Source organism: Rhincodon typus, chromosome 44, assembly GCF_021869965.1.
Source record: "Rhincodon typus isolate 14 chromosome 44, sRhiTyp1.1, whole genome shotgun sequence".
Taxonomy (NCBI): domain Eukaryota; kingdom Metazoa; phylum Chordata; class Chondrichthyes; order Orectolobiformes; family Rhincodontidae; genus Rhincodon; species Rhincodon typus.
Window position 1 is genome coordinate 749,805 of NC_063375.1, and position 24,791 is coordinate 774,595.

The following is a 24,791-nucleotide window of genomic DNA, read 5'->3' on the forward strand; positions in this document are numbered from 1 at the left end:
TATGGGCATCACTGGTTAGGCAGCATTTATTGCCCAGAGGGCAGCTAGGAGTCAGCCACATTGCTGTGGGTCTGGAGTCACATGTAGGCCAGACCAGGTAAGGACAGCAGTTTCCTTCCTTAAAGGACATTAGTGACTGGTCTTTCCTTCAATCGACAGTAGATTCACAGTCACAATTAAACTCTCCTTTCCAGATTTTTATTGAATTCAAATACCACCACCTGCTGTGGCGAGATTCGAACCCGGCTCCCCAGAAAATTATCTGGGTCTCTGGATTAACAGTCCGGCAACAATCCCATTATACCATCGCCTCCCACACCTTCCCCTGAGCAACAGCCCCTAGATCAATAATGCTCCGCTTGTCCCAACCAAATGTGAACAGTGGCAGCGTAAGCAGTCTCTCCTGTCAGCGAAAGCCAACTGCACCTGGCATTAATTCTTACTAGACCCCCACCCAAATATTAACCAGGCCAGAGTCCTTTTGGGGCTGCGGGGGTGATGGTCGGATGCTTCGTTCCTGGCCTGCATGACTCAAAATAATTAACAACGAAGCGAGGGCCGAGGCCAGACCACTGGCTCTAGACAGACGGTCCAGCCTGGCATCAATGCCTTGCTGAGCCCCTCGTCAAGGAGGTGCCTCTCTTCTTCTCTCGGACAGCACGGAAATCTCAGAGGGCGATGAGAAGGCCCTCAATCTTTCTCCATGACGTGGATGTTTTTACCTTGAGTAAAGCTTCCATCATTCCACAGGAGACCAAGGCTTCGCCTCCAGCATCGTAGCTGGCCAGGTGATACAGAAAGGAGAACAGCGCTGTTGCAAACTGATGAGGATATGGTTCCATCGATGGATCTGACAGCGGTGAGAAATTTTAGAAAGAAAAGAGACAATTAGCACTCAATGTCTTTCTGGTTCAAACCTTGCAGCTAACAGCTCAATGGGGAAGAGTGAATGGCAGACTGATATTTAAGTGGTGGGAAACCATCCCATCATTTCAAATGAGGAAAAGCACATTTAAATCCCTGCCCAAATGGAGCAATAAACCTTGGCTACAACTGGAAGATTTCAGCTCCAACATCAACGGTAACTACACAGAGACACTGCATCCAACTTACAATCCCCGCCAATGGACAATCTACATTTATATACAGCCCCATCCAACTAGCAAAAGCCCTAGCATGCTTCACATGCTAGCAAACAGAGCAGGACAAGCCGTGTAAGGACATGTTAACGCATGGGATCAAGAGCACAATGAAAAAGGGTGAGCTTTCAGGAGCATCTTACAAGAGGGTGGTTGGGTGTTGGAGGTGTATACAGGAGGAATTCCAGAGCTTAGGGCCCCAAGCAGCTAAAGGCCTGGATGACAGTGGCAGAGCTGTGGAAATCATTGATCCTAGAGGTCAGAATTGGAAGAACAGTGTCCAAGGATTGCAGAGATTTTGGAAGGACAAAATGAGTCAGCACAGGCTTGGAGGACCGAAGGGCCTGTTCCTGTGCTGTATTGTTCTTTGTTCTTTAGATGGACGCCGGGATAGGGTGGGGCAAGGCACATCGGGATTTAAAAATGTAAATTTTAACACTAAAATCCCCAATATTTGATCTACAATTGAAGGTTACTTGCAGCTCCTAATCCCAAACTAAAGGTCAAAGATGACAACTGCCAGAAAAGACATTGCAAGTAAAAAAAAACACTGCATTATACCCTGAAGTGCTATAGAGAGCACATTAGCTGATGTCCCATAACTCAGTTCATGTTATGTCGAGAGACAGGTAGCTTTCATACTGGGGGCAACAAATCGTCAGCAATACACAGATGCCATAAAAATTATAGACACAAAAAGATGACCTGATTCGTGGGCCTCATCTGTGATAAATCAGTTAACATGGTGCAGTAAATGAGTTCTGACTGCAAGTTAAAAAACTGCTAGACTGATTGTCTTAGATCTGTAATCAGATGTCCCACAGTAGATGACGACCAATGTTGAACACCAGCAAAAATTTCTCTCCAATTTCAGTCATTAAATAGTAATTGATGCTGACATCTCCCAACTCTGCCGGTGATGTGCTGCTTCACTTTTCTTCACCAGGCTCAATGGTGCCAGGAATTCCTCCCGGAGTCCCAGGTAACTTGGCAGCCTGTTGGGTAAGATAAGGGACAGACAGCCGAAACCTGCCTGGTTTCACACACCACCCCACCGCCACACAGAGTCAAGGGGGCAAAGTCTCAGTTCTTCCACCAACCCGGTCCCAGGTTCGCTGCAGTTGGGCTTCCCCGTATTTCACTGGGTTCTACGAGGTACCCGCAAGGAGCAAACAGGGCTGAGGGACACATTTCCAAGAATGCCACTGACCAAAAACCCATCCCAAACACAAAACCCAGCTTTACCTTTCCTCTCCAATTAGCTCTCTCAGAAACTCTCACACTATTCAGTCACTAAACCAACAAGCAGAAAGACAGGGGAAGTTTCAAAGCACTCACCGATCATGGCCTGGATGCAGTTCCGCACCAGCACCGGGAGGAAGCCATGGTACGATGCCGTTCCTGTGCAGTCTATAATGCTGCTCAGCTTGGGCGTCCTTTCCAAATGAACTATCGATGTCAATGTCCGCAAAGAAGCGGCTTTAATATCCTGTGCAAGAGTGGGAGAGAATGAATGAGAGGAGGGAGCGACTTTCATTCAAATCATGACCGGTGATTCCTTACCTCCTAACCCTGCTACTTTCAGATTCCTGTGCTGGGGCAGCAGGGGATTTTACCTCTACTGGGGCTAGTTGCTAGCTCAGGGCAAGGAGCCTCGCACCATAGTTTTCAAGCTGTCTCCACTGGAGGTCTGACACAGGGTGAATGCAGAGACAAGCTCTCGTCTCTGACACGGCTGACACAACTTATCATTTCAGGGCAGACCGTCAATTCACGTGGTGACTCCGAATCCCGTCCAGGCACCAGGGGTTGGCAGAGTCCACTCAGAAGTCACTAGCTGCAGTAAGCGAGCTCCAATCACCGCATAGCACCAAGAGATAGCAGGTCCTAACCTCTGCTCCATCGGTCTCCAAACAGATTCAGAAATGTACAAATGGATAATGTTCCAACTAAAAAAAAAAACTCTAGGCCAGTCTACACTCTTCTTCACAACAATTCGTTGTAGTTAATAACATTTCCTGCTCAAGCACAACAAAAATCTGGAGCAGAAGACCACTGGATCCCACAAGCCAGCTCCATTTAATAAGATCATGGATGATCTAATTACTCCACTATCCCAGCTACCCTCGATATCCTTACACCGTCCCCACCCTGCTTATCAAGAATCTAGTTCCACGCTAAAAATATTCTAAGACTCTGCTTCCAGTGGCTTTTGAGGAAGAGTTGTAGAACTGGAAAGGGTTGAGAAAATATTTACAAGAATGTTGCTGGGGTTGGAGGGTTTCAGCTATGGGAAGCGGCTGAATAGGCCAGGTCTATTTTCCCTGGAGCGTCAGAGGCTGAGGGGTGAGCTCAGAGGTTTATAAAATCATGAGGGGCATGGATAGGGTGAACTGCCAAGGTCTTTTCCCCAGGGTAAGGGAGTCCAAAATTAGACGGCATAGATTTAAGGTGAGAGAGAGGAGAAATATAAAAGGGACCTCAGGGGCAACTTTTTCCACAGAGGGTGGAGTGTGGCAGGAACAATTACAACATTTAAAGGGCATATGGATGGGTACATGGATCGGAAGGGTTTAGAGGGATATGGGCCAAATGCTGGCCAATGGGACTAGATTAGTTTAGGATACCTGATCAGCATGGGCAGATTTGCCCGAAGGGTCTGTTACGGTGCTGTACATCTCTGTGACTCTATAAAGGGTTCCAAAGACTCAACTTTCATTTTTAAAAAAAAATCTACTCCGCTCGCTTTAAGAAATGGGTAACTCTTGGTTTTTAAACAGTAGCACATAAGAGGAAACATCCTCTCTACATCCATCCTGTCAAATTCCTTCAGGATCTTAATCAAGCGGCCTCTAAACTCCAATTGATACAAGCCCAGCCTGTCCAACATTTCCTCATAAGGCAACCCTTCCCATTCCAGGGATTAGTTTGGATAAACCTTCGCTGAACTGTTTCCAACACGTTCACGTCCTTCCTTAAACAACAAGATCAACAATGGGCATGGTACTCTAGCTGTGGTCCAAACTGTATACCTGAAGCATAACCTCACTAGATTTGTATTCTCCTTGCTACCCCGGGGTGGCTCAGTGGTTAGCACTGCTGCCTCACAGCACCAGGGACCCAGGTTCAATGCCACCCTCGGGCAACTGTCTGTGAGGAGTTTGCACATTCTCCCTGCGTCTGCGTGGGTTTCCTCCTACAGTCCAAAGATGTGCAGGTTAGGGTGGATTGGCCATGCTAAATTATCCTGTAGTGTCCAGGGATCTTCAGGCCAGGTGGGATAGCCATGGTAAATACAGCATTACAGGGATAGGGTGAGCAGTTGGATCTGAGTAGGATGCACTTTGAAGGGTCGGTGCAGACCTGATGGGCCAAATGGTCTCTCTGCACTGTAGGGATTCTATGATTCAATAAACCTACAGACTCAGCTGCACAGGTACAAGCAGGTGTGAATCCCTGCAAGTGCTGACCATTCTGAGCACAGTTTACTCAGGTCCACTGGCCAGCAGATTCTGGAGCCTCAGTGGGTCAGGGGTGCTGGAGACAACTGTAACAGCATTGCTGCCCATTCATTGACAGGAGGGTGGTATCAAACAACAGCCCACCCCATTCCACCTCGACCATCTACACATCCTTGCCCACCTTCCTTTGTTCCTTTCGAGCTGTTTCAGAGCGAATCATGAAAATATATTTCCTACCGAGACGCACGTCCAACTCACTCACCATCAGTTGTTTGTCTGGAATCTGCAGAACATCCACCAGTTCCTCTATCAAACCGTTGTATAATATACTATTGGCAGACTCTTGGAGCGCATTGGAGTAAACTGTGGAGAGAAACAAGAGTGAAGTGAGTGGGACAGTTACCAGAAGCAGAATCCCTGATCGATTATACCTTTCCCAACCTCTCACATGTCAACCATTAAAACACTTGCCCTCCTCCCTAAGAGGGAGTCAGGCCAACTGCAGTGTCAATGACAGTGATTGCGTCTCCAAGCCCTTTCTTTCATTCACACCAGCAAGTCCACCCTACAGAACAGTAGCCCAGGCAAGTTACAGGCCTCCACATGACAATTTGAACGCAAACAGGGACCTTCCATTTGCAAGCAAACTCTGAGCGCATCTTGAGAATTGTTTTAAAAATAAGCCATTAACCAAGACCTGCCCTGCAAGGACGTCGCAAGTTTCTCCAACTACTTCCAAGTTACACACAATTCTCTTTCCAGTGCTCGGCCCTGGAGCTTGGTGCTCGGCATTCAGAAGCCCTGCTGACAGCATTAGTTCACGGCTTATCAGTGTGGGAGATGGGCTTCAAACACAAAGGATGCCATCTCCCTCCCTGCTGTTGCCCAAGACAAGTTGCTTCACCTCAACAAGTCGAAGCTCCAGGAGGAGAACTTCATGCGCAGTTCTGTGCCCCGACCACTCACCCGCTCAGGGCGAACACTGCCCCATAAGATACAGGACTGTGTCGTATTTGCAATATTTGCGCTGTGCTGCCTCTGCCTGTGATGTGCCACTCCAGCCAGCATACACTGCCACTTCCAGACAGCCTCCAGAGACAAGGGCAGACATCAGGCATTACCCGAGCCCTGAACCAACAGCTCGCGCACTGCTTCACTCACAGTGGTCCGCCTAACGGGGCGTTCAAGCTGGCTCAGGAGCTGCTACACAAACGTGGCAGAACTTGACTTCTGGGTAAGATCGGCTCGGGGGAACATCAAGACCAACGCGGCTGAGATGGTTTCCTGTGCAAGCGCACACTGAAACCTCCCGATGACCGCTGACAGCTGACAATACAGACCCTCGGAAACAAAACTCATCTGCAATCCTGCAGTTACAGCTAGAACACATTCCACACCAACGTTCCCTCCGAATACCCTTCCTGATGCATAGACCTCCGAGGTCTGTGTGCTCGGAATAGCATGCATAAGGAGTACTCGGAGCCTTGAACCCTCAGAGGGAACTGTATCTCCACACCCTACAGGTTGATAACAGCCCCATCTCTCGCAGTGCATCTCCTGGTTCACACAAGCATCACCAACTGCGGATGGTCGGCATTCAGCCTGCCCCAGGATATCTGCACAAACCTGGTTAGCTCGAGTGATGGCCGCGAGGGCGGGGGATGCATAAGGAACAGCTCAAGTTGCGACTACGGCCCCTCCCATCAGACTGACACCTACAGGGAATTCCTCCTGCCCTAAAAAGATCCATTTCTGTTGTAGCCATTACCATTCACATTGCTTGTCAGATTGAACGGACTGCATAGCTTGGCACGGAAATATAACAGCTTCCCCAGCCAGGAGCAAGAGGACAACGCCCAGGCGCGACTCACCTAATATCGAGATGGCATGTAGCCTAGCCTGTACTGCTTGCAGTCTCTTTTTATGATTCGAGAAGCCGTGTGCTAGCCGTATGTGTGTAAACAGTAGCATCTACCACAAAAACAAACAGGCATCAGGAAACAGCAGTAAACTTCAAACATTATTCCGCTATTGCCTTGAAAGGGTGATTGAGGTGGCAGCAGGTTGCCCAATCCAGATTCTGACAACGGCCATTCCAGAGAGCAGTTGAGAGTCAACCACATTGCTATGGGTCTGGAGTCACATGTAGGTCAGACCTAGGTGAGGATAGCGGATTTCCTTTCCGAAATGGCATGACGGTTTTATACCAATCAACAGTTTCTTGACTAAAAGGGGATTTTAAGGGCACTGGGGTAGGCAGTATAAGGTGGAATCAAAGCCAGTCCAATCAGCCAAGGCCACACTGAATGGTACAATGAGTTTACGGGCTGAATGGCCTGCTCCTAACGTGAACGTCTGCAGTGTGGAGGTCAGTTTTTCAAGGCAGACGTGAGGTGAAATTCTCTTCCCCAGGTGACAAGGGACGTCAGGTCTTTGAAATTATTCAAAGCCAAGTTAGATAGGTTTTCACTGACAAGGGAATCAAGGGCAATCAGGAGCAGACAGGGAAGTGAAGATATGATTTTAACCAGATCGCCTGCAATCTTTCTGAATGGAGGAGCAGGCTTGAAGGGCCAAATGAGTCTAATTCCCCTCTTAAATTCTATATTCTTTCACTGAAGAGAGGTCAAGTAGATATTACACTTGGAATTTAGAGGAATGAGAGGTGAAACGTGCCAAGATTCTCAAGGGACTCGACACGGGCGATGTGGAGAGGCTGTCTCTCTTCGTGGGAGAGCCTATGACCAGAGGACATCATCTCAGAGAAAGGAGTCACCCATTTAAGACAGATGAGGAGCAATGTTTTCCCTAAGAGGGCTGTGAATCTGCAGAACACTTCACAGAATCCCTACAATGCAGAAAGACTCCATTCAGCCTATCAAAAGAGTCTCCCTCCCCTTGTATCCCCATAATCCTGCACATCTCTGGACACCATGGGGCAATTTTACACGGCCAATCAATCTCACCCACATATCTTTGGACTGAGGGGGGAAACTGGAGCACCAGGAGGAAACCCGCACAGACACGAGGAGAACATGAAAACGGCACACGGACAGTTGCCCGAGGGTGGAAGCAAACCCAAGTCCCTGGCGTCGCGAGGCAGCACTGCGCCACAAAGAGGGCTGACAATGCTATTCTGTGAAGCACATTCAAGGCTGTTATAGAGATAGTTCTAATTATTAAGGGAATCAAGTGTTACGGGGATAAGGCAGCAGAGTCGAGTGGAGAAATTTCGGATCAGCCATGATCTTATTGAACAGCAGAGCAAACTCAAGTGGCCTAATGGCCTACTTCTGGTCCTGTTGGAGACATTGAGAAACACTGTTCACATTAAGTTCCATTAGCCAGCAGCTTCCACCTCTCTCCAGTTTGGTCTCTATATGAGGCCAAGTCTCAGAACTGAGGGGGCTAATATTCCTGACCTGTACAAAGCCTGCTCCCCACCCCCCCAAGCACGGAAGGTCAGCTTCAGGCACAACAGAATTATTCTCGTAGCGTCACACCCACACCAGCATCAGGAAGAAGAATTAGTTCTAATTGGATGAAGCCTGCAGCACTCACCTGCTTATCTTTTGGGATACTGTACATTTTGGTTAAAGACTCCATAATTTCAGAAGGACTTTCAGATATCTGAGAACAGAAAAGAAAGCCGAGGATGAGAAAGCATATCTCAGGGCATAAAGTCTCTTGCTCAGGGTGCATAAATTTTCTTTATTCGTTCATGGGATGTGGTCGTCACTGGCCAGGCCAGCACTTATTGCTCATTCCTAACTGCCCAGAAGGGTCAACAACACTGCTGTGGGACTGGAGTCACATGTAGGCCAGACCAGGTAAGGATGGCAGTTTCCTTCCCTAAAGGACATTAGTGAACCCAATGGGTTTTTCCAACAATCGACAATAGATTCATGGTCATCATTAGATTCTTAATTCCAGATATTTATTGAATTAAAATTCCACCATCTGCCAGGATTTGAACCCAGGTCCGCAGAACATCGTCTGGGTCTCTGGATTAACTGTCCAGCGATAATACCATGAGGCCATCACCTTCGATGACCCTTCGAAGCCCACAGATTTGATGGAACACCAGCAGGCACAATAAGATATCCCAGTTACTAAGGGTTAGCTTGGTCCTGGATCTGGACTTGCACAGGCAAGGCAAAGGCAGAACTTCACTCCCTTGCGACACTACCAAGGGGTGGTGCCCTCTCCCACCAGGGGCATAGCGCCTACCGCCACAATCCTGGCTTCACGAAAGGCAATCAAGTTTTGAATTAATAACTGGCTTGATGACACAAACAATTCAAATGAAATTACAATTCATAGAATCCCTATAGTGTGGAACCTGGCGATTTGGCCCATCGAGTCCACACCGACCCTCCGAACAGCATCCCACCCAGACTCACCCCTTACCCTATCCCTGACACCCTGCATTGCCAATGGATAATCCACCTAGCCTGAACATCCCTGGACACTATGGGGCAATTTACCACAGCCAGTCCCACTAACCTGCACATCCCTGGATACCAGGGGAAATTTAGCACGGCCAACCCACCCTAACCTACACATTGTTGGGCTGTGGGAGGAAACTGGAGCACCCGGAGGAAACCCACACAGACACGGGGAGAACGTGCAAACTCCACACAGGCAGGTGCCCAAGGGTGGTATTGAACCCAGGTCCCTGGCGCTGTGAGGCAGCAGTGCTAACCACTGAGCCACCGTGCTGCCCTAATCAAGGCCACACAATTGACATTTAGGGTTGGAGCAGGAAACATGGCCAGAGGCAGGAGGAAGAAGCAGCACAGTTCATCTTTACAGTTCTTATTTCAAATGTGGAGATATCGAGAAGCAGAAGAGAGTCCATGTGCCCAGGCACAGCTTCCTCCAGGGACAGGGGAATGGAGTTACATAGAGTCAATGTTCGGTGATAAAACAAGATCCAAAGTTTGACCCCAGCCTATGGGGCAGATGGTGAGAGCGATTGGTAACGGCCAAAAGATAAAACCGTGAGACTTATACGTACAACCACTGCAATTCGAGCAAAAGCACCAACCGGAGAGGGGCTTTGGGGCAAATAGTCTGCCAACATCGTTGCACAAATGTATACAACAAGCCAAGGACTCACCAGTCAGCCCCCCAAAAATCGCCCCATAACTAAACAGTCAGGTATACCAATCTGGTGTGACGCTGAGCCACAGAACAGAAAGGCTCCAGGTTCAACCCCTGAACTGGTCAAGGCACGCACCATTCTCTGGTGACTGGCGTCAGTGGCACAGCACAAAGTAGGTGGGTGGGCAGAGCAAAAGAAATAAAGGAGAAGGGACAAAGGTGGTGTTCAATGCTGCTCCTGCTCGGGGCTGGAAGCTCTCAGTGCTCTGTTCACATTTTTCAACACGCAAGACATCAACTTTTTTGGTTTTCAGGACAAACATCCATTCACAATCATAAGAACCAAAACAAAACAACTGGAAAAGCTCCACGGGTTAGGTGGTGTGTCGGAAGAGTTATCGTGTCTGGTCAGAGTGACGCTGCCAACGGCTCTGGTTGAAAGTTAAGAACCTGAAACATTGTTCCTCTCTGCCACAGATGCTGCCTGACCCGCAGAGAATTTCCAGCCTTCTCAGTTCTGGTGGCAGGTTCCAGCAGCCGCGCTCCCTCCCGTATTCACTTAGCATTTCACACCCTTTTCTCCACTCCCCCACTACTTCCCACTCCACACATCGACTTTAGACTGAAAGGGAGTGAAACTTAGAAGCACTCACCTTATCTAACTGCTCTATGTGAATGTAATGTAGTGTGTTGTTTGCTGTGGCCTGCAACAGAAGAGGTTACAAGACATGGGTTAACACCATGCAACACTAACATATCTCTAACTTATCGCAGTACATAACACTCCCCTGACAAATGGGAAGCTGCAAAATATGATTTATAAAGGGCACCAAAAGGTTAAACTGCAGTGCATGCATGTTGGGAAAACATGGGCAGATGAAACAAACCCGATGGGGGAGGAGGGTGCCTTACAACCCATCGATACTGAAGCAAATCTAACGTGGTTGGGTCAGCTCACCCGAATATGTAGGCCACGCTCTCAAGGTTTATGTTTCGCAAAAATGATGAAGCTGGTTGACCTGTATGGAGAGTTTGAATGTCTAGCTTTATACACCAAGCTCAGAAGAATAGACAATGATCATGTTGAAGAGGGCTGCATGGAGGTGGGTGCTACTGCCCCCGACTGGAGAGTCCACAATACTGTCACGCTCTCAGAATATGGGGTTGGCCACTGCAGAGAAATCCCTTCCCTCTGAAGGAAGTGTGTATTTGCAGTTCCTTAACCCAGGGGCTGTGGTTTCAGTCATGAAGACAAGAGTTCAACAGCTTTTTGGGAGACTTGGTGTATCAAGGGATGGGGGAGGAGGCAGGAAGGTGGCATTAATAACCAACCACCCTGTGACGGGTAGCAGAGGACCGACTCTGCTACCCAAGTTTTGAGGGGCTCTTGGCTGCCCTCAAGCAGCATATAACTGGCGTCTCTGACCACCACACCAGGTGGCAGCTTGAACCAATTCTGCCTCTCCGATCCCAGTGGTACCTCAAAGTAGCACAGTACAGCGAGACATCATTCTACACGAGGGAACAGGGCGTGACATTGGGGGAGGCTCATGGCACCCAGTTTGACAGCTCGAAGCTGTGCAAACGGAGCACACCCACATACCTGCAGAGGATTCTAAATCTCTCTGTATGAGATATAGCGTTACTCAAGTTCGAAAGGGCACTTGAAAAAACACACAGCTCAAAGTTATTGATCCCTTGACTCCCGACAGTCAGTCACCATTCCACTTTAATACCCTCTTCACTCCCGGCCACAGTGGATCACCTGTTGCATACCTCACATGATGGGGAATCTTTCCTCTCAGAGGTCATAGAGCATGGAAACAGACTGGTTGAATTGAAGGGTCTATGTGCCAACCATAACCCCAAACCAAACCAGTCCCACCTGCCTGCGCTTGGCCCATATCCCTCCGAATACTACTTATTCACGTACTTATCCAAATGTCTTTTAAACACTAACTGTACCCACATCCACCACTTCCTCTGTTTATTCCACACACAAACAACTGTAAAAAAAGTTTCCCTTTTTTTTTAATTTCTCTTTCCTCTCACCTTAAAAATATGCCCCCTGGTCTTGAAATCCCTCACCCTAGGGAAAAGACACCGGTCAGTCACCTTATCTATACCCCTCATGATATTATAAACCTCTGTAAGGTCACCACTCAATCTCCGATGTTCCAATGAGACAAGGTTTAAATCAGCTTTCTGCAATAGATTGCTTGCATGCCAGACATGCCATGTCTAATCCAGCATGCTGCTCTGATTTGCAAATGATCTGTTTTCTGGAAACAAGTTTACCCTGAAGTTTGTTACACCCAGCCAGCCAAGGCACACTCCCCCAAGTCAGGTGGTCTCAGAACCCCCAAACACGCACTCAGAAATACAGGTTGACACTTAAGTGCAGCGTTCCCTCTGCTCTATCAGAGGAGGCACCTTTTGAATAAGGTGCTAAGCTAAGGCCATGTCCACTGTTAAAATTTAGATTAAACAAAAAAAAAACCCCACAAGGTAACAGTGTGCCAAACCTGGGTGTCTGAGCTAATATTTAATCCCATCAACCAACATCGCTCAGATTATCCGGGTCCCGAATTCTTCAACTATTTCAGCACAGTCACACTCTTGATAATGAATGAACTATTATATTGTTTTTTTCCAGCAATGTGAATTTTTTTTTTTACATTGAAGGGTTGAATCAATAAGCTCCGTAAGGAAATCAAGGTTTATGGAGCGAAGGCAGGCAAGTGGAGTTGAAGTTTATTGGATCAGTCACAATTTCATTGCATGGTGAAGCAAACTTGAGGGACCTGATGGTCTACTTCTGCTCCAACATCTATGCGTCATTTTCACATCACTTTGTGGGAGCTGGCTGTGCACAACGTGCTACTGCTGTATTTCTTGCATCATCACAGTGACCACATTGATATTGAGATTGTGAAAGGCAGCGTGCAAACTAGGAAGGGGAACATTTCTCAGTGGGATCTCAGGCTATTTTAATAAGTGCCACAAATTTACTTGCGCGACCTTGTGCAGTTTGACACCTGATGACGACATTTTTGGCAGTCTGTAAATAGAGAAGACTCCAACCGCAATTTGCTTAATATCCATCTACAGCTGGATTATCACAGCACTGTGTTGGTCCAAGCCACCCACTAGTTTGGGACCCTATGCCTCTGATCATACGACTACCAAAATCAGCCTATCCAATTTCAGATACAGCCCCACTTGACAGGCAACACCTCCATAAACAGTGCACAGGAGATCCAAAAGCTGATGAGGGACAGTTCACCCCCATCAACAAACCCCTCATGAAAAGAAACTCTCAGGATACAGCTCCAGTGCTGCCTACCCTTCACTCAAGCAACTGCCTACACAGCAACAATATTATGGTCTAAAAGGGTAAAACTACAAGGACGGGTTGCATAAGCATTGTTTATGTCCTTGAGAATTCAGTTGGCGACTGAAGGGGATCTAAATGAGAAAATTAAAACAATATACGGATTCGATGGGGCAATCGGGGAGAAATTATTTCTTTTAATATCCAACACTAGGAATGAGGGAGTCTAGGTACACAGATCATTTGTTTCTTTATTTTCTCATGGGGCGTGAACATCACTTTTGTCCGCCCCTAGCTGCCTCGTGACCATTTCAGAGGGCAGTTAAGAGACAATGTCGCTGCAGATCTGAAATTACACACTATTCACAGTGGGTGAGAACAGCAGATTTCCTTCCCTGAAGGTTCTGGAACAGCACTTTTTTTTTTAAAAAACAATATTCGATGATACTTGTCACGATCACCCTTCAATTTCAGATTTTACAAAATGAGCTTAAAAATTCCACTAGCTACTGTAGTGGGATTTGAATCTATGACCCCAGTGCATTGTCAGCCAGGGGTTCTGTGTTACTAGCCCAGTGACCTTACGATGAAGCCACCATCTACCCTCCTAGCAATTTATCAGGGACAGTTACAGAAAATAAGCAAACTAAAATAATGTTATCCTTTATATCAGCAAGGAGTCATACTCCAGCCATTCAAATCTCTGGTTAGAACACACCAGGAGTTATTGTAAGTAGTTGCCAAGTGAGTGCAGTGGAGATTTACCAAAACAACACTCAAACACAGCTCGGGGTTAAGTTACAAATTGGGGTTAGGCACGGACTTGCACTGTGTTCCCCGGAATTGAGTGGGTTAAGGGGGCAGCTGAACCAAAGTTTCAGAGCTTTGTTGGTGAGTTAATACGGTCAAGGAAAGAAAATACTTCTGCTGCAAGGGAAGTCAGGGATGGGACAGGATAAGGGCTGTTTAGTGAGGTTTGGACCTCCCTTCTGCAATCAGTTACTATTGCAGGATCAGTTGTTGATTTTAAATCCGAGATAGAGAGATTTCTGAAAACTAAAAGCTATGAAGGGTTCAGATCAGATCAGTAGAGCAGGCTCAAGAATCTGAATGGTCTTCTCCAGCCCTGTGACCAACAAACAAAGTAATAGACCTAAAAATAAAAGAATAAACACTTATTATACACTAAGCCCACTCTTGCCTCCAAGTGCTTGTGGGAAGCGTGGTGGAGGGGGAAGGGTCAATAGAGAATTGCAAGACAAATGGTGAACAGCCTTTTGTTAAGCCATAGATTTTAAATAAAATGGAGTGCCACAATCCAACTGAATGGCAGTAGAGGCCCAAGTAGCTGAATGGCCTGTTTTCTTTAACATAGGAACAGAAACATCAGAGTTGCGTTGAACTCAGCCTAGAACAGTTTCTAAATTATGTGCAAGGCCCACGTCTTAGTTTCTAACCCATTAGCCAAGATGGGTCCGAGTTCTGCTCCTACAGCGGCGGTCAGGAATCAAAAAGGGATCCAAGGCTGTGTACAATTCATACCATGTTCACCTTTTCTCCAATCTGAACAGCAGTGCAAGGAGCTCATACACAGCCCAGTGCTCAACACAAAATATTTCTCAATGAAAAAATAACTAGGCTCAAGGGAGGCCCTTAGTGCGGATAACCCTTTTAATTACTGTCAGAATGACAAGAGCCAGTAGAACGTAGGGGATGGCTAAAAAGCAAGGCTTTGTTTCTGATCTCAGACCAGATAAAAAGACCCTGTGACTGAAGAGGAGCAGTGGTCATTCTGTCCACTATCTCGGCCTCACATTTGTCCCATAACTGGCCATTGACCCTCACTGATGACTGTGGGAGCTTCCTATACACAAACTAGGCTGCGGCGTTTCCCTATGCAAGCGAAGGCTAGACCTCAAAAACGTACTACTTTGGCTGTGCAAGGGCAGTGTAGGGGTCAGGGTGATCTGGAATGTCCCGGGGATGTGGAGGGCACTTGAGAAGTGAGAGAGCTCTGTCCTTTTAAGCTAATGCCTGCTCAGAACATCTTTGGGGAGAAAAAAACGAAACCTCACCTTTTTGTCCAACTTCACCTCGGCACTTGGCTCTGCATAGAACTCAAAGTGTAGTGTTGTTGCACTAGGTGGGTACTTCTATATGAAAAAAAAAAGGACAAAAAAAAGAGGGAATTTATTACCCGATTTGCAGTTTTATGGTTTTCCTCACTCCTGTGTAAGCTGCTTTGCTTGTTTTTACTATAAACACTTTAATTAGCTCATGTTTAATTACAAAGCTTCTGTCATCTAGAAAGGGGGCAGGGGGATTTGGTTGCTGAGCTGCCAAAGGTATCTGGCATTGAATCAGAGTTGATGGAATCCTAGGATCTGGGTCCCAAACTTACAGCAGATGGGACTGACTGACAAAACAACAGAAGTGGGACTAGGAATGTGAATGCACAAGCTTGCTTAACGCCCTCAACTAATGCAGGAGCGGCAATTTCAGGCCAAACATTCGTGTGTTTGAGCATTTTCTTCCCATCCTCTCCCTCGCTGTCCCAACAGGTTCAGGGCTGCGGTCCTTTCTTAACAGCCAACTTAAACGAGAAACAAAATCAAACAGCACAAAAATAAAAATGGGTATAATTGCACAACAGCGTGCGCCGATGCACCACAGTTGCAGGCGGTCATTGTTTCCTGCTCTTTAACAGGACTGTATAGGAAAACAATGCACACTTCTCTCCACTGAAATTGCAACTGGAGCATTCCCTCACTGCCAAGCTGGAGCACATCAAACACTCAGACCTTTATAGGCCTGTTAAGGAGCACAGCAATTCTTTTGGCACTACGTGAAGTGGCTGCTGACAGAGCTGTGGGGAAGGGTGCAGAACCTACAAGTGACCTACCCTGGAAAAGACCACACAAAGGCTGAAGCTACTCCACACACTGGCCAACACTAAACCGAGTTCAGGCAGAGCTGGACACAGAGGCCATTACACATCCCCGAAGACCTATCATTTTAGCCACTGCTCTTGCCACCCTCAGATCAAACACTCACCCCACAACAGCATTACATGACAGACTTTTCTTTTGGATGTGGGGTGCAGTTTATTTCCTACATGACCACAATATCGAGGAGCAAAGTCCAAGTGCCAGGGGACGCTTTATTTTTGATGAGATAGCTACTCAGTGATGTAGAGACCCACACAAACACTCCCACGAGGCCTTCACGATTACATCCAGCAGCAGGGAAACAGGGAGTTAATAGTTAGAGGTAAAGTTGTAATTACAAAAGTGGACTGCAATACAAATCCCTGGAAAGTGACGTAATCTAAGCCTCCGGCAGAGGCCAGCTGCGCCCACAATCTGGATCAGTGAGTGGGCACAGGAAAGCTGGCCTCTATTAACAGCAGGGTGCAAGTCCAGAGCACATCCCCCTGTGCAGAAGGGACTGTCCGGAGCAGTGAGACTTGACGCAATTGTAAACGAGAGGCGTGCAGAGTGTGTCGGCGCGCTACATGGCTCAGGTTCGTTTCTGGTTCATTAGTTGACACCACCCTGGTACCGCACGTGTTGGCGACCATGAGCAAGTCACACCAAGAGCAGAGCATTCACTCGATGTCAGACGCTGTGTCAGATTTAACCAGAACGTCCCTGGAATGTCACTCACCGACATCTGTAAATCACGGCAGCACTCCGCAAGGCCAAATCCATTCTCTTTTCCACCCCAACTCTGTTGAAAGAAAGACAGGAATTTTTTTTCTCTCTTAGCAAGTAAAATATGATAAAGTAAAATCTTGCTCCATGAAGGCTCAGCCAAGTTAATTGAAGGAGCAGCTAGACAGCATGGATTTAAAAAGTAGCTCAGATCTCTGAATCAGGGAATAATCTAAACTAATTGAGCCCCTCAATCCTTTTTTCACCCCACCCTCCGACTGTGAACATGTTTTAAGGCCTGACTGCTGTAACCCCAACAGTGAGGACTATGGCACTGGGGAGGGGGGGAAAATTAAAGACTTATTTTCTACTAGTGTCATGGAATACTTCCCACTTGCCTGGATGGGTGCAGGCCCAACTACACTTGAGAAGTTCGACACCATCTAGGACAAAGCAGCCCTCAACTGACTAACATGTTAATATCTGTAATAGGCCCATAACATCTAAAAAAATGTCTTTCTTGAACACAGTGACCTACCTGATTACCTTCTGTGGCAGTGAATTCCCAGGTTGAAGAAACATTTCCTCATCTCAGTCCTAAGTGACTTACTTCACATCATAAGACTGTGATCCCCTGGTTCCCTAACAAAAGGATAACATCCTCCCTGCATCTAGCCTACAAAGCTGTTAGAATTTGATATGTTTCAAACAGATTCCATCTCATTCTTCTAAACTCCACTGAATCACAGGCCTGATCAAACCAATCTCTCCTTATCGGAAAGTTGTGTCATCCCCAGTACCAACCCAACGAACCTTCACTGCACTTCTATAGCAAGTGTATCCTCTCTGAGGTAGAGGCACCAGAACTGCACACAATACTGCAGGTGTAGTCTCACCACGGCCTTGTATAACTGCAGTAATATATCCATACCTCTGAACTCAAACCCTCCTGCAACGAATGCCAACATACTATTTGCCTTCCTAGTTCCGGGTTACCTGTTTATTTACATTGACTAGCATACAAAGACACTCGCATCCCTTTGTACATCCACACTTCCCAATATATTGCCAATTACAATAATACTCAGCCTGAATTTCACACCAGAGTGTAGAATTTCACATTTAGCCACATTGCACTGCATCTGCCACGAGACTGCCAACTTACTCAACTTGTCTAAATCACATTGAGCTTCTTTGCATTCTCCTCACAACTTTCAATCCCACCCGGTTTTGTTTTAGGAGCAGCAGGGTCTGCTGCGTTTTCCAGCAATTTTGGTTTACAGTTAAAAAAATTGCCATTGGTAGTTGTTTGGTTTTAATATGCATGTTGAGGGGAGTTGGGGGGGGGGGGGGGGGAAGAAAAGGGGGGGGGGGAAAAAAAGAGAAAAGAGAAATGATGATAAATAGGAAGGGTTTAGAGGGATATGGGTCAAATGTTGCAAAACGGGACAAGGTCAGACGCGGGATATTTGGTCGACGCGGACGAGTTGGACCGAAAGGTCTGTTTCCATGCTGTATGACTCTATAAAAAGGAGACAGCACGCGAGAGCTGAAAACAAATCTGCCCAGAATTTACCTCCGCTAAGTGCTGTAGCCTTGATAACAGAGGAGTCCTCTTCTCAGATCCGAGTCTAGTGATATAATTGGATCTCTTGCTGAACACATACAGCAGATTTAATACAGCAAGCACCACTTGCATATCACATGATGCTAATAAGGTAGTCAGATGCTGTGAACAGAGTGTGGAGAGGTCAGTAAAATCCGCTCGTTTTCTGGAATACATACTCCATTTGGTTGACAATCTAGCTTACGCGCTCACCTCAATAGAGCTGTACAGGTGCCGTGAGAAGCTGTACTCAATGAGCAGAGCGGTGAAATTTAAGACAGCCAGGAGGAGAGCTTTGAGCTGTTCGTTTTCTGGCCTGTCACATACCAACATCCAGGACATGGTTTCCACAGTCTGCCCAGCATCTGCCAAAATTCCATCGAACCGATCCAGCAGGTCTACCCAGTGGTACAGCTCGCACTGAGGACAGAGAGAGAGGGAGAGAGACAGAGAAATAAAGTGTAAGGAAAACCGCCCCGTTATAGGAAGAACTTTATCAAGCTGCAGGGGGTCCAGAATAGATTTACCAGGATGTTGCCAGGTATGGAATTATAAGGAGAGGCTGGATAGGCTAGGACTTATTTTTTTTAAAAACTGGAGCATAGGAGGTTGAGGAGTGACCTTTTTAAAATCATGGACGGTATAGATAAAGTGAATGGCAGGTGTCTTTCCCCAAGGGTGGGGGATTTCAAGCACATTTTTAAGGCGACAGGAGAAAGTTTTAAAAAGGAGTGATGGGCAATTTTTCTACACTTTGATTTTATTTCAGATTTCCAGCATCCACAGTATTTTGCTTTTATTAAAAAGAGTTAGAGAAACATTAAAAAAATAAATAGACTACAGAGCTGAGCAAAGTCAGTGATTAAGTAGAAACTTAGAAGATCATTATTATGTCATGGGAGCTAGCCATGTACAAGTGATTGCTACATTTCCAAGTGATTGCTGCATTTCCAAGTGATTGCACTCAGTTAACTGAGAGTACTTCAGGATACCGGAGGATGTAAAAGGCACACTTCTGACTGCTTAAAAAAAAAGACAATCACCGTAAAGGCAGACTTGTTGCCAAAAAGTGTTTGTCTTGCAATTATTAGGACAAACACAAGAACACCAAATTTCAAAGCGTCACTGCTGGAGCAAGGAGGCCACTGTTTGGTTGGCACTGCCATGGTGAAAGGCGAGGGGGAAAACAGCCAATTCGCAAAGCTGCTAGGTATTTCAAAATAGGCACAACAAAAAGAACATAACTTTCTACAGCCTGAAGAGTGTGTGTACAAAAACAAGACCCTTGAAATTCGGCACACCCATGTTTGTCCCGATGGTGAAAAACTTCAGCAAAAAAATTTTCAGAAATAAGTCACTTAGGTAGTTGGCAGTGAAGCTACAAAACCATGAAACCTTGAGAGCTACATACAAGGACCTGGATTTTTAAATCTCAAGCTCCAGACAGGAGATCTGGGTGTTCAGGTTTAAATGAATCCACCGGTGAGGTAACCATGCTGAAAGGGGGCCCTTGTCCAGGGCTAATCAAGCATGTTCAAGGAGGTGATGCTTGCTCAGGGTTGCTACATGATGCTATAGAGTCTATGGAGCCACAGGTTATCGCAGCAGTTGTCACAGACACACACACACACACACACACACACACTGAACTCCTACCTTTCCGATATTCCATGTCTTGATTTGCTGAAGTTCCGTCAGGAGCTGCTCATCATTGCAGGCCTTAAGCTTCTCAATCAGAGTTCGGCAGTCAGCAGGCTGCAAGGGAGCAGAAAGAACAGTGACCTCAGTTTGAGAAAGACTCTGGCCAATGTTTTACTTTTCAAAGCCAGTCCCCTCAACTTAAAAGGAAACAGGGCCCTGTACTGGCAGCGAGGACTCCCCCGGTTCAAGAAAACATGAAGCTGCCACATCAGTGCTGCCTGCGCATATCAAAACCAACATTATAACTCAAAGCCTCATCAGTAAAATCCCCATTCATGTAGCTGCCTCCCTCAGCCTCTCCCGAGTGACTGGCCAACTAAAGTAGCTGCAATGAAACATCAACGGCTTGGGCCCAGAGCTCACCACAGAAAACGCACTCATCATTTTTCCTTCCAGTATGGTCTTTGGGCTTGTGCACAGTTGCTGCCACTGATGAACACATGCTAAAAACGTGCCAGCCCCAGCTCAACTGGAGCATCTTCTTCCCAAATCTAAAAGGTCCCACACACTCCACTGCACACCACCTGCCACAAACTCAAACAGCTGCCGGAGACTGTGTACCTCGGCCTGATCCAAAGGTGCAATCAGATGCACTGAAGGAGTTAACAGACAGCAAACTCCAAGTTCATCTTGGCTCTGCCCAAAGTGAATGCCATTTCAGGCAAGTTAAGGGAGAATCACCATGCCAACCCACCTGAAAACAAAACACTGATTATCCAAGTTTCCCTGCCAAGAGATTTGCGATGCACGCCAGCAACTCGGCCAACTCTGAGCACGAAACGAAGCAGATTCAAAAAGCTCTGACAGCAACAATCTCAAAAGGAGGTTTGAGTTGAATTTAAGAAAACGGAAGGATGGTAGCAAAGTTACTGAGGGCCTGGAGTCATGATCCAACAGATACTAGTTCAAATCCCACGGCAACCGCAAGAATTTAAAATTTAACTAAATCAACCTAGGAAAAAAGCTGGTCTCAGATACAGTGACAATGAAACCCAACAAGCCACGCAATGTACCTGCTTCATAAGTGTCCTTTAAGGGAAGAAATCTGTCATCCTTGCCCAGTCTGGCCTATATGCAAACACCAATTCAGATCCCACTGCAATGCGGTGGACACTAAGCCATTTCCAGAGGGTAGCCACTACTGGGTTGTATTGAATACGCTGCAAAAAACATTCCACACATCTCTCTGGAATATTGTCGTAGATGTAGTTACACCATATCAGAACAGCTGAACATGGAACCTCACCAACACTTTCAACAGATTGAGAAGAGCAAGAAATCGGAATTAATTTTTTAAAAAAGAATTCCTCCCCCTATCAAAAATCTTGACAGGTCCACTACAAAGATTTGCAACAACAGTGCTTGGCATAAACATTGTTCAGTGTACATCTCAGAGTAGCACACTGGAAATCAGGCCCCAGTATTCAGAGTTGTCAAAAAAATGATAGAAAATGCAAAGTTCTCTATTCTGACAGAAAACACATTAATTTTCTGCAACTATCAAGGACTACTATGTATAACAAGTAGATTGCAAACCACAGGTTAACAACTATGAACTATCAACGTATTTAGCAGTTAAAGTGCTTACCCTCTTGTAAAACCCCTTTTGTAAAACACAGAGCCCAAGGCATCCTGAACTCCACAAACCAATCATCTACTTGTTGCCAGCTGAACCTCACTTTGTACCCACACCATAGTGCCAGCCTGTCAGTGTACATCTCACCCGCTGCTTGAACAAAGCAGAAGTGCAAACACCACTTCAGTAACTTGCTGTTTATAAATGCAGCAATTGATTTGACAATGCTACCAGCAAATGCAGAAAGCTCTCGTGCATTACAGAAGCTAACGAAGCAACGTGGCAAGTCTCCTCTCCAGTTCAACATGTTTAAACCAAGACGGCCAGGTAAATTATGATTATATCCTCTGAAGTTTACAATAGAAGGATGTCATTGACAGGTACGAGATCCTGATGGGGCTTGGACAGAGGAGACAGAGGTTGTTTCCACTGGTGGTGGAATCCAAAACACTGGGGCACAGTCTCATGTTAAGGGGCCTATCACTTAGGACTGAGATGAAGAGAAATTTCTACAAAGGGTTTGAATCTATGAAATTCTGTACCACAGAAAGTTGTGGACGCTCCTTTATTGAAAAGATAAAAGCTGGGAAGTTAGTTCTTTGGTCCCTCAGTGAATCAAGATATTTAGGGAGTAGTTGTAATATCAAGAGGGTTGCTCAGTCATGATTACACTAAATTGCAGAACAGGCTTGAAAGGGCAAAGTGTGCTCCAAGTCCTATGTCAAATACAACCTGACAAATACACTTGACAACCTGAATGGCATATCCCTGCTCTCATTTCTTGGGCTCTTACTTGTAGCAAACAGTGCAGTCTAAATCCTTTTTTTTTTTTTTTTTTTAAAACTGTGGGACCAAATGGTATCCCCAGTCAGCCTTTGGTCGAGTAAATCCCTGGGTTACTGAGCCTCCCACCAATGGAAATAATTTGTTCATGACTAAAGCGCAGCATAAAATTCAACACCTGTATTAAACTGCTCCTTCTCCATGAGGAGGAGAACAATTGCAACCCACAAGCATGAGAAACACTGCGTTCAGCTTCCAAGTCCCCAGCTGGAAATATCAAATTGTCCCCAAGAGCTGACAACCCCACCCAGCAAATCAAATCATCGCCTGACAAGCTAAGAGTACCACAGGTCACTAAGGCACCCCTTTCCCCATGCTCCATAGGAACACTTTCACCTTCCCAACCCCTACAAAAGGAATACAAACTGCCAATGTCAGACCAGCTAAATATTAGGCCAGCTTTCTCTTGCACTTGCAACAGTAAGATGTGATCTCGTTGCAGCTTTCAAGATTCACACAGGGCTCACTAGAGTAGATGCTCAACATTTGCTCTGGACAGAATGACAGAACAAGAGGGGTCGGCCATTTAGGATTGAAACGAAGAGGACTTTCTTCACTCCACCATGGAGTAATGACACCAAGGGATAGGGGATAGAGTGGAAGAATGGTACGGAGGTAGATGATCACCCACAATCAAGATGACAGAGAAGGTTCAAGGGGCTGAAGGCTGCTCCTACTCCAAAGGACATGTTTGTAAAAATAACGGATCATAGCCAGCATTCCTAATTTCTTTTTCTAATCAGCGTGCGCAGACTCTTGGAGCGGCTGCGCACATGTGCACTTAGAGGGAACATTGGTCATAGACCACTTGATACAAACCAGATACAGACCAGACAGGTCATCAGAAATCACAGAATTATTAATACCACAACTGGGGGTGGGTGGTGAATTGAGAAAGGAGGGGGAAGAGAAAAGAGGAGGAGAAAGAAACATAGCTCACTCTCTGTCTCAGGTCAATGCAACCAGTTACAATGTGGACCTTGCACTCCTCAGTAAAACAAATCAAACAGCGCAATTTCACAGGGTCCTTCACAACCCAAGGGTGCAATTCCTTCAAGTGTGCGTTGGCTCAGTAGTTAGCACTGCTGCCTCATAGCGCCAGGGATCCAGGTTCAAATCCACCCTCGGGCAACTAACTGCATGGAATTTGTACATTCTCCATGTCTAGGTGGGTTTCCCCCCACAATCCAAAGATGTGCAGATTAGGTGAATTAACCATGCTAAATTGCCCTGGTGTTCAGGGAGATGCAGGCTAGGTGGGCAGCCATGGAAATTGCGGGGTTATGAAGATGGGTGGGTTATGGTCGGATGCTCTTCAAAGGATCAGCGCGGACTGGAGCTGAAAGGCTTGTTTCCACGCTGTAGGGACTCTACAATTCTACGAACTATGGTGATCAACTAACTCGTCATCTTGTACATCAGGGTGGATTCCTGGCAAGAGATTCAGGGGAAGAGGTGGGGGAATTCCTACTGTACTGCACCATTGCAGGCATTTCCCTTAACACAGAGAGTAACAAGGTCCCATATGGGCTGCAGTGGCATGTGTCAGGTAAAGTAACGATCAAGGACCTTGCCCATACACACTACAGGGAAACAGGAAAGTTGCTGCTGCTTATGCATTGGAGTACTTGAGGGATATGGGTGACATTGGCAGCACCATATTTATTTCTTGTCCTAAGGTGCCCAGTAGCTTTCTTGAAGCAGATTAACGCGCACACAGTCTATACCTGGCATGAAGGGGTTTCATCTTGTAAGGAAAAGATTGAGCAGGTTGGAGCTTTACTCACTGAATTTAAGAATGAGGTAACTTTATTGAAACATACGAGATCCTTGGCGGGGTGGGAGGGGGGTCTTGACAGAATAAGTGATGAAAGAATGCTTCCCATTTTTGGGTACCCAGAACTAGAAGGGACAGTTTAAATATTGAGGCCTCCCATGATGAGGAGAGCCTATTTTCTGAGGGCTGTCGGTCCATGGAATTCTTTTGTCCAGAAAGCAATGGAGGCTGGGACATTGGATAGATTCAAAAGGGTGAGTTGGATAGATTATTGATTCAGAGGAGTCAAGGGCCAGGAATACTGATGGGAAAGCAAGGTTGAGGCAACACAAACAGATCAGCCACCAAACTGAATGGAGAAACGGGCTTGATGAGCTGAATGACCTTATTCCTACTCCTAGCTCACGTGCTGCTGTATCATCATGTAGACTGTAAAGATAGGAAGAGATAAGGAATGCCAGGATATTGAACCCATTACTACAAGGGGGCAGCGGTGCGCAACCAAGTCAGGATACCCATGTGAGATAAAAATGATGTTGCAATGGGTCATAACACAAGAAGTAGGAGGAGAAGGCCCTTTCAGCCTGCTCAGCCA

At 46.4% G+C, this 24,791-nt stretch overlaps 1 protein-coding gene across 1 annotated transcript in view; it reads right to left on the minus strand.

Moving 5' to 3' along the window:
• LOC109937831 (E3 ubiquitin-protein ligase HUWE1-like) overlaps positions 1-24,791 on the minus strand; it is a 171,027-nt gene that overhangs the window by 137,222 nt on the left and 9,014 nt on the right. The window contains exons 5-16 of the mRNA XM_048619929.1: positions 21,680-21,923; positions 19,956-20,054; positions 18,513-18,719; positions 18,270-18,422; positions 16,707-16,769; positions 15,116-15,193; positions 10,360-10,410; positions 8,162-8,230; positions 6,472-6,571; positions 4,863-4,963; positions 2,478-2,628; positions 723-850 (exon numbers count right to left, since the gene is read on the minus strand). Of these exons, the coding sequence (XP_048475886.1) occupies positions 723-850; positions 2,478-2,628; positions 4,863-4,963; positions 6,472-6,571; positions 8,162-8,230; positions 10,360-10,410; positions 15,116-15,193; positions 16,707-16,769; positions 18,270-18,422; positions 18,513-18,719; positions 19,956-20,054; positions 21,680-21,923 (1,444 nt within the window). The remainder of the gene's footprint in view (positions 1-722; positions 851-2,477; positions 2,629-4,862; positions 4,964-6,471; positions 6,572-8,161; positions 8,231-10,359; positions 10,411-15,115; positions 15,194-16,706; positions 16,770-18,269; positions 18,423-18,512; positions 18,720-19,955; positions 20,055-21,679; positions 21,924-24,791) is intronic.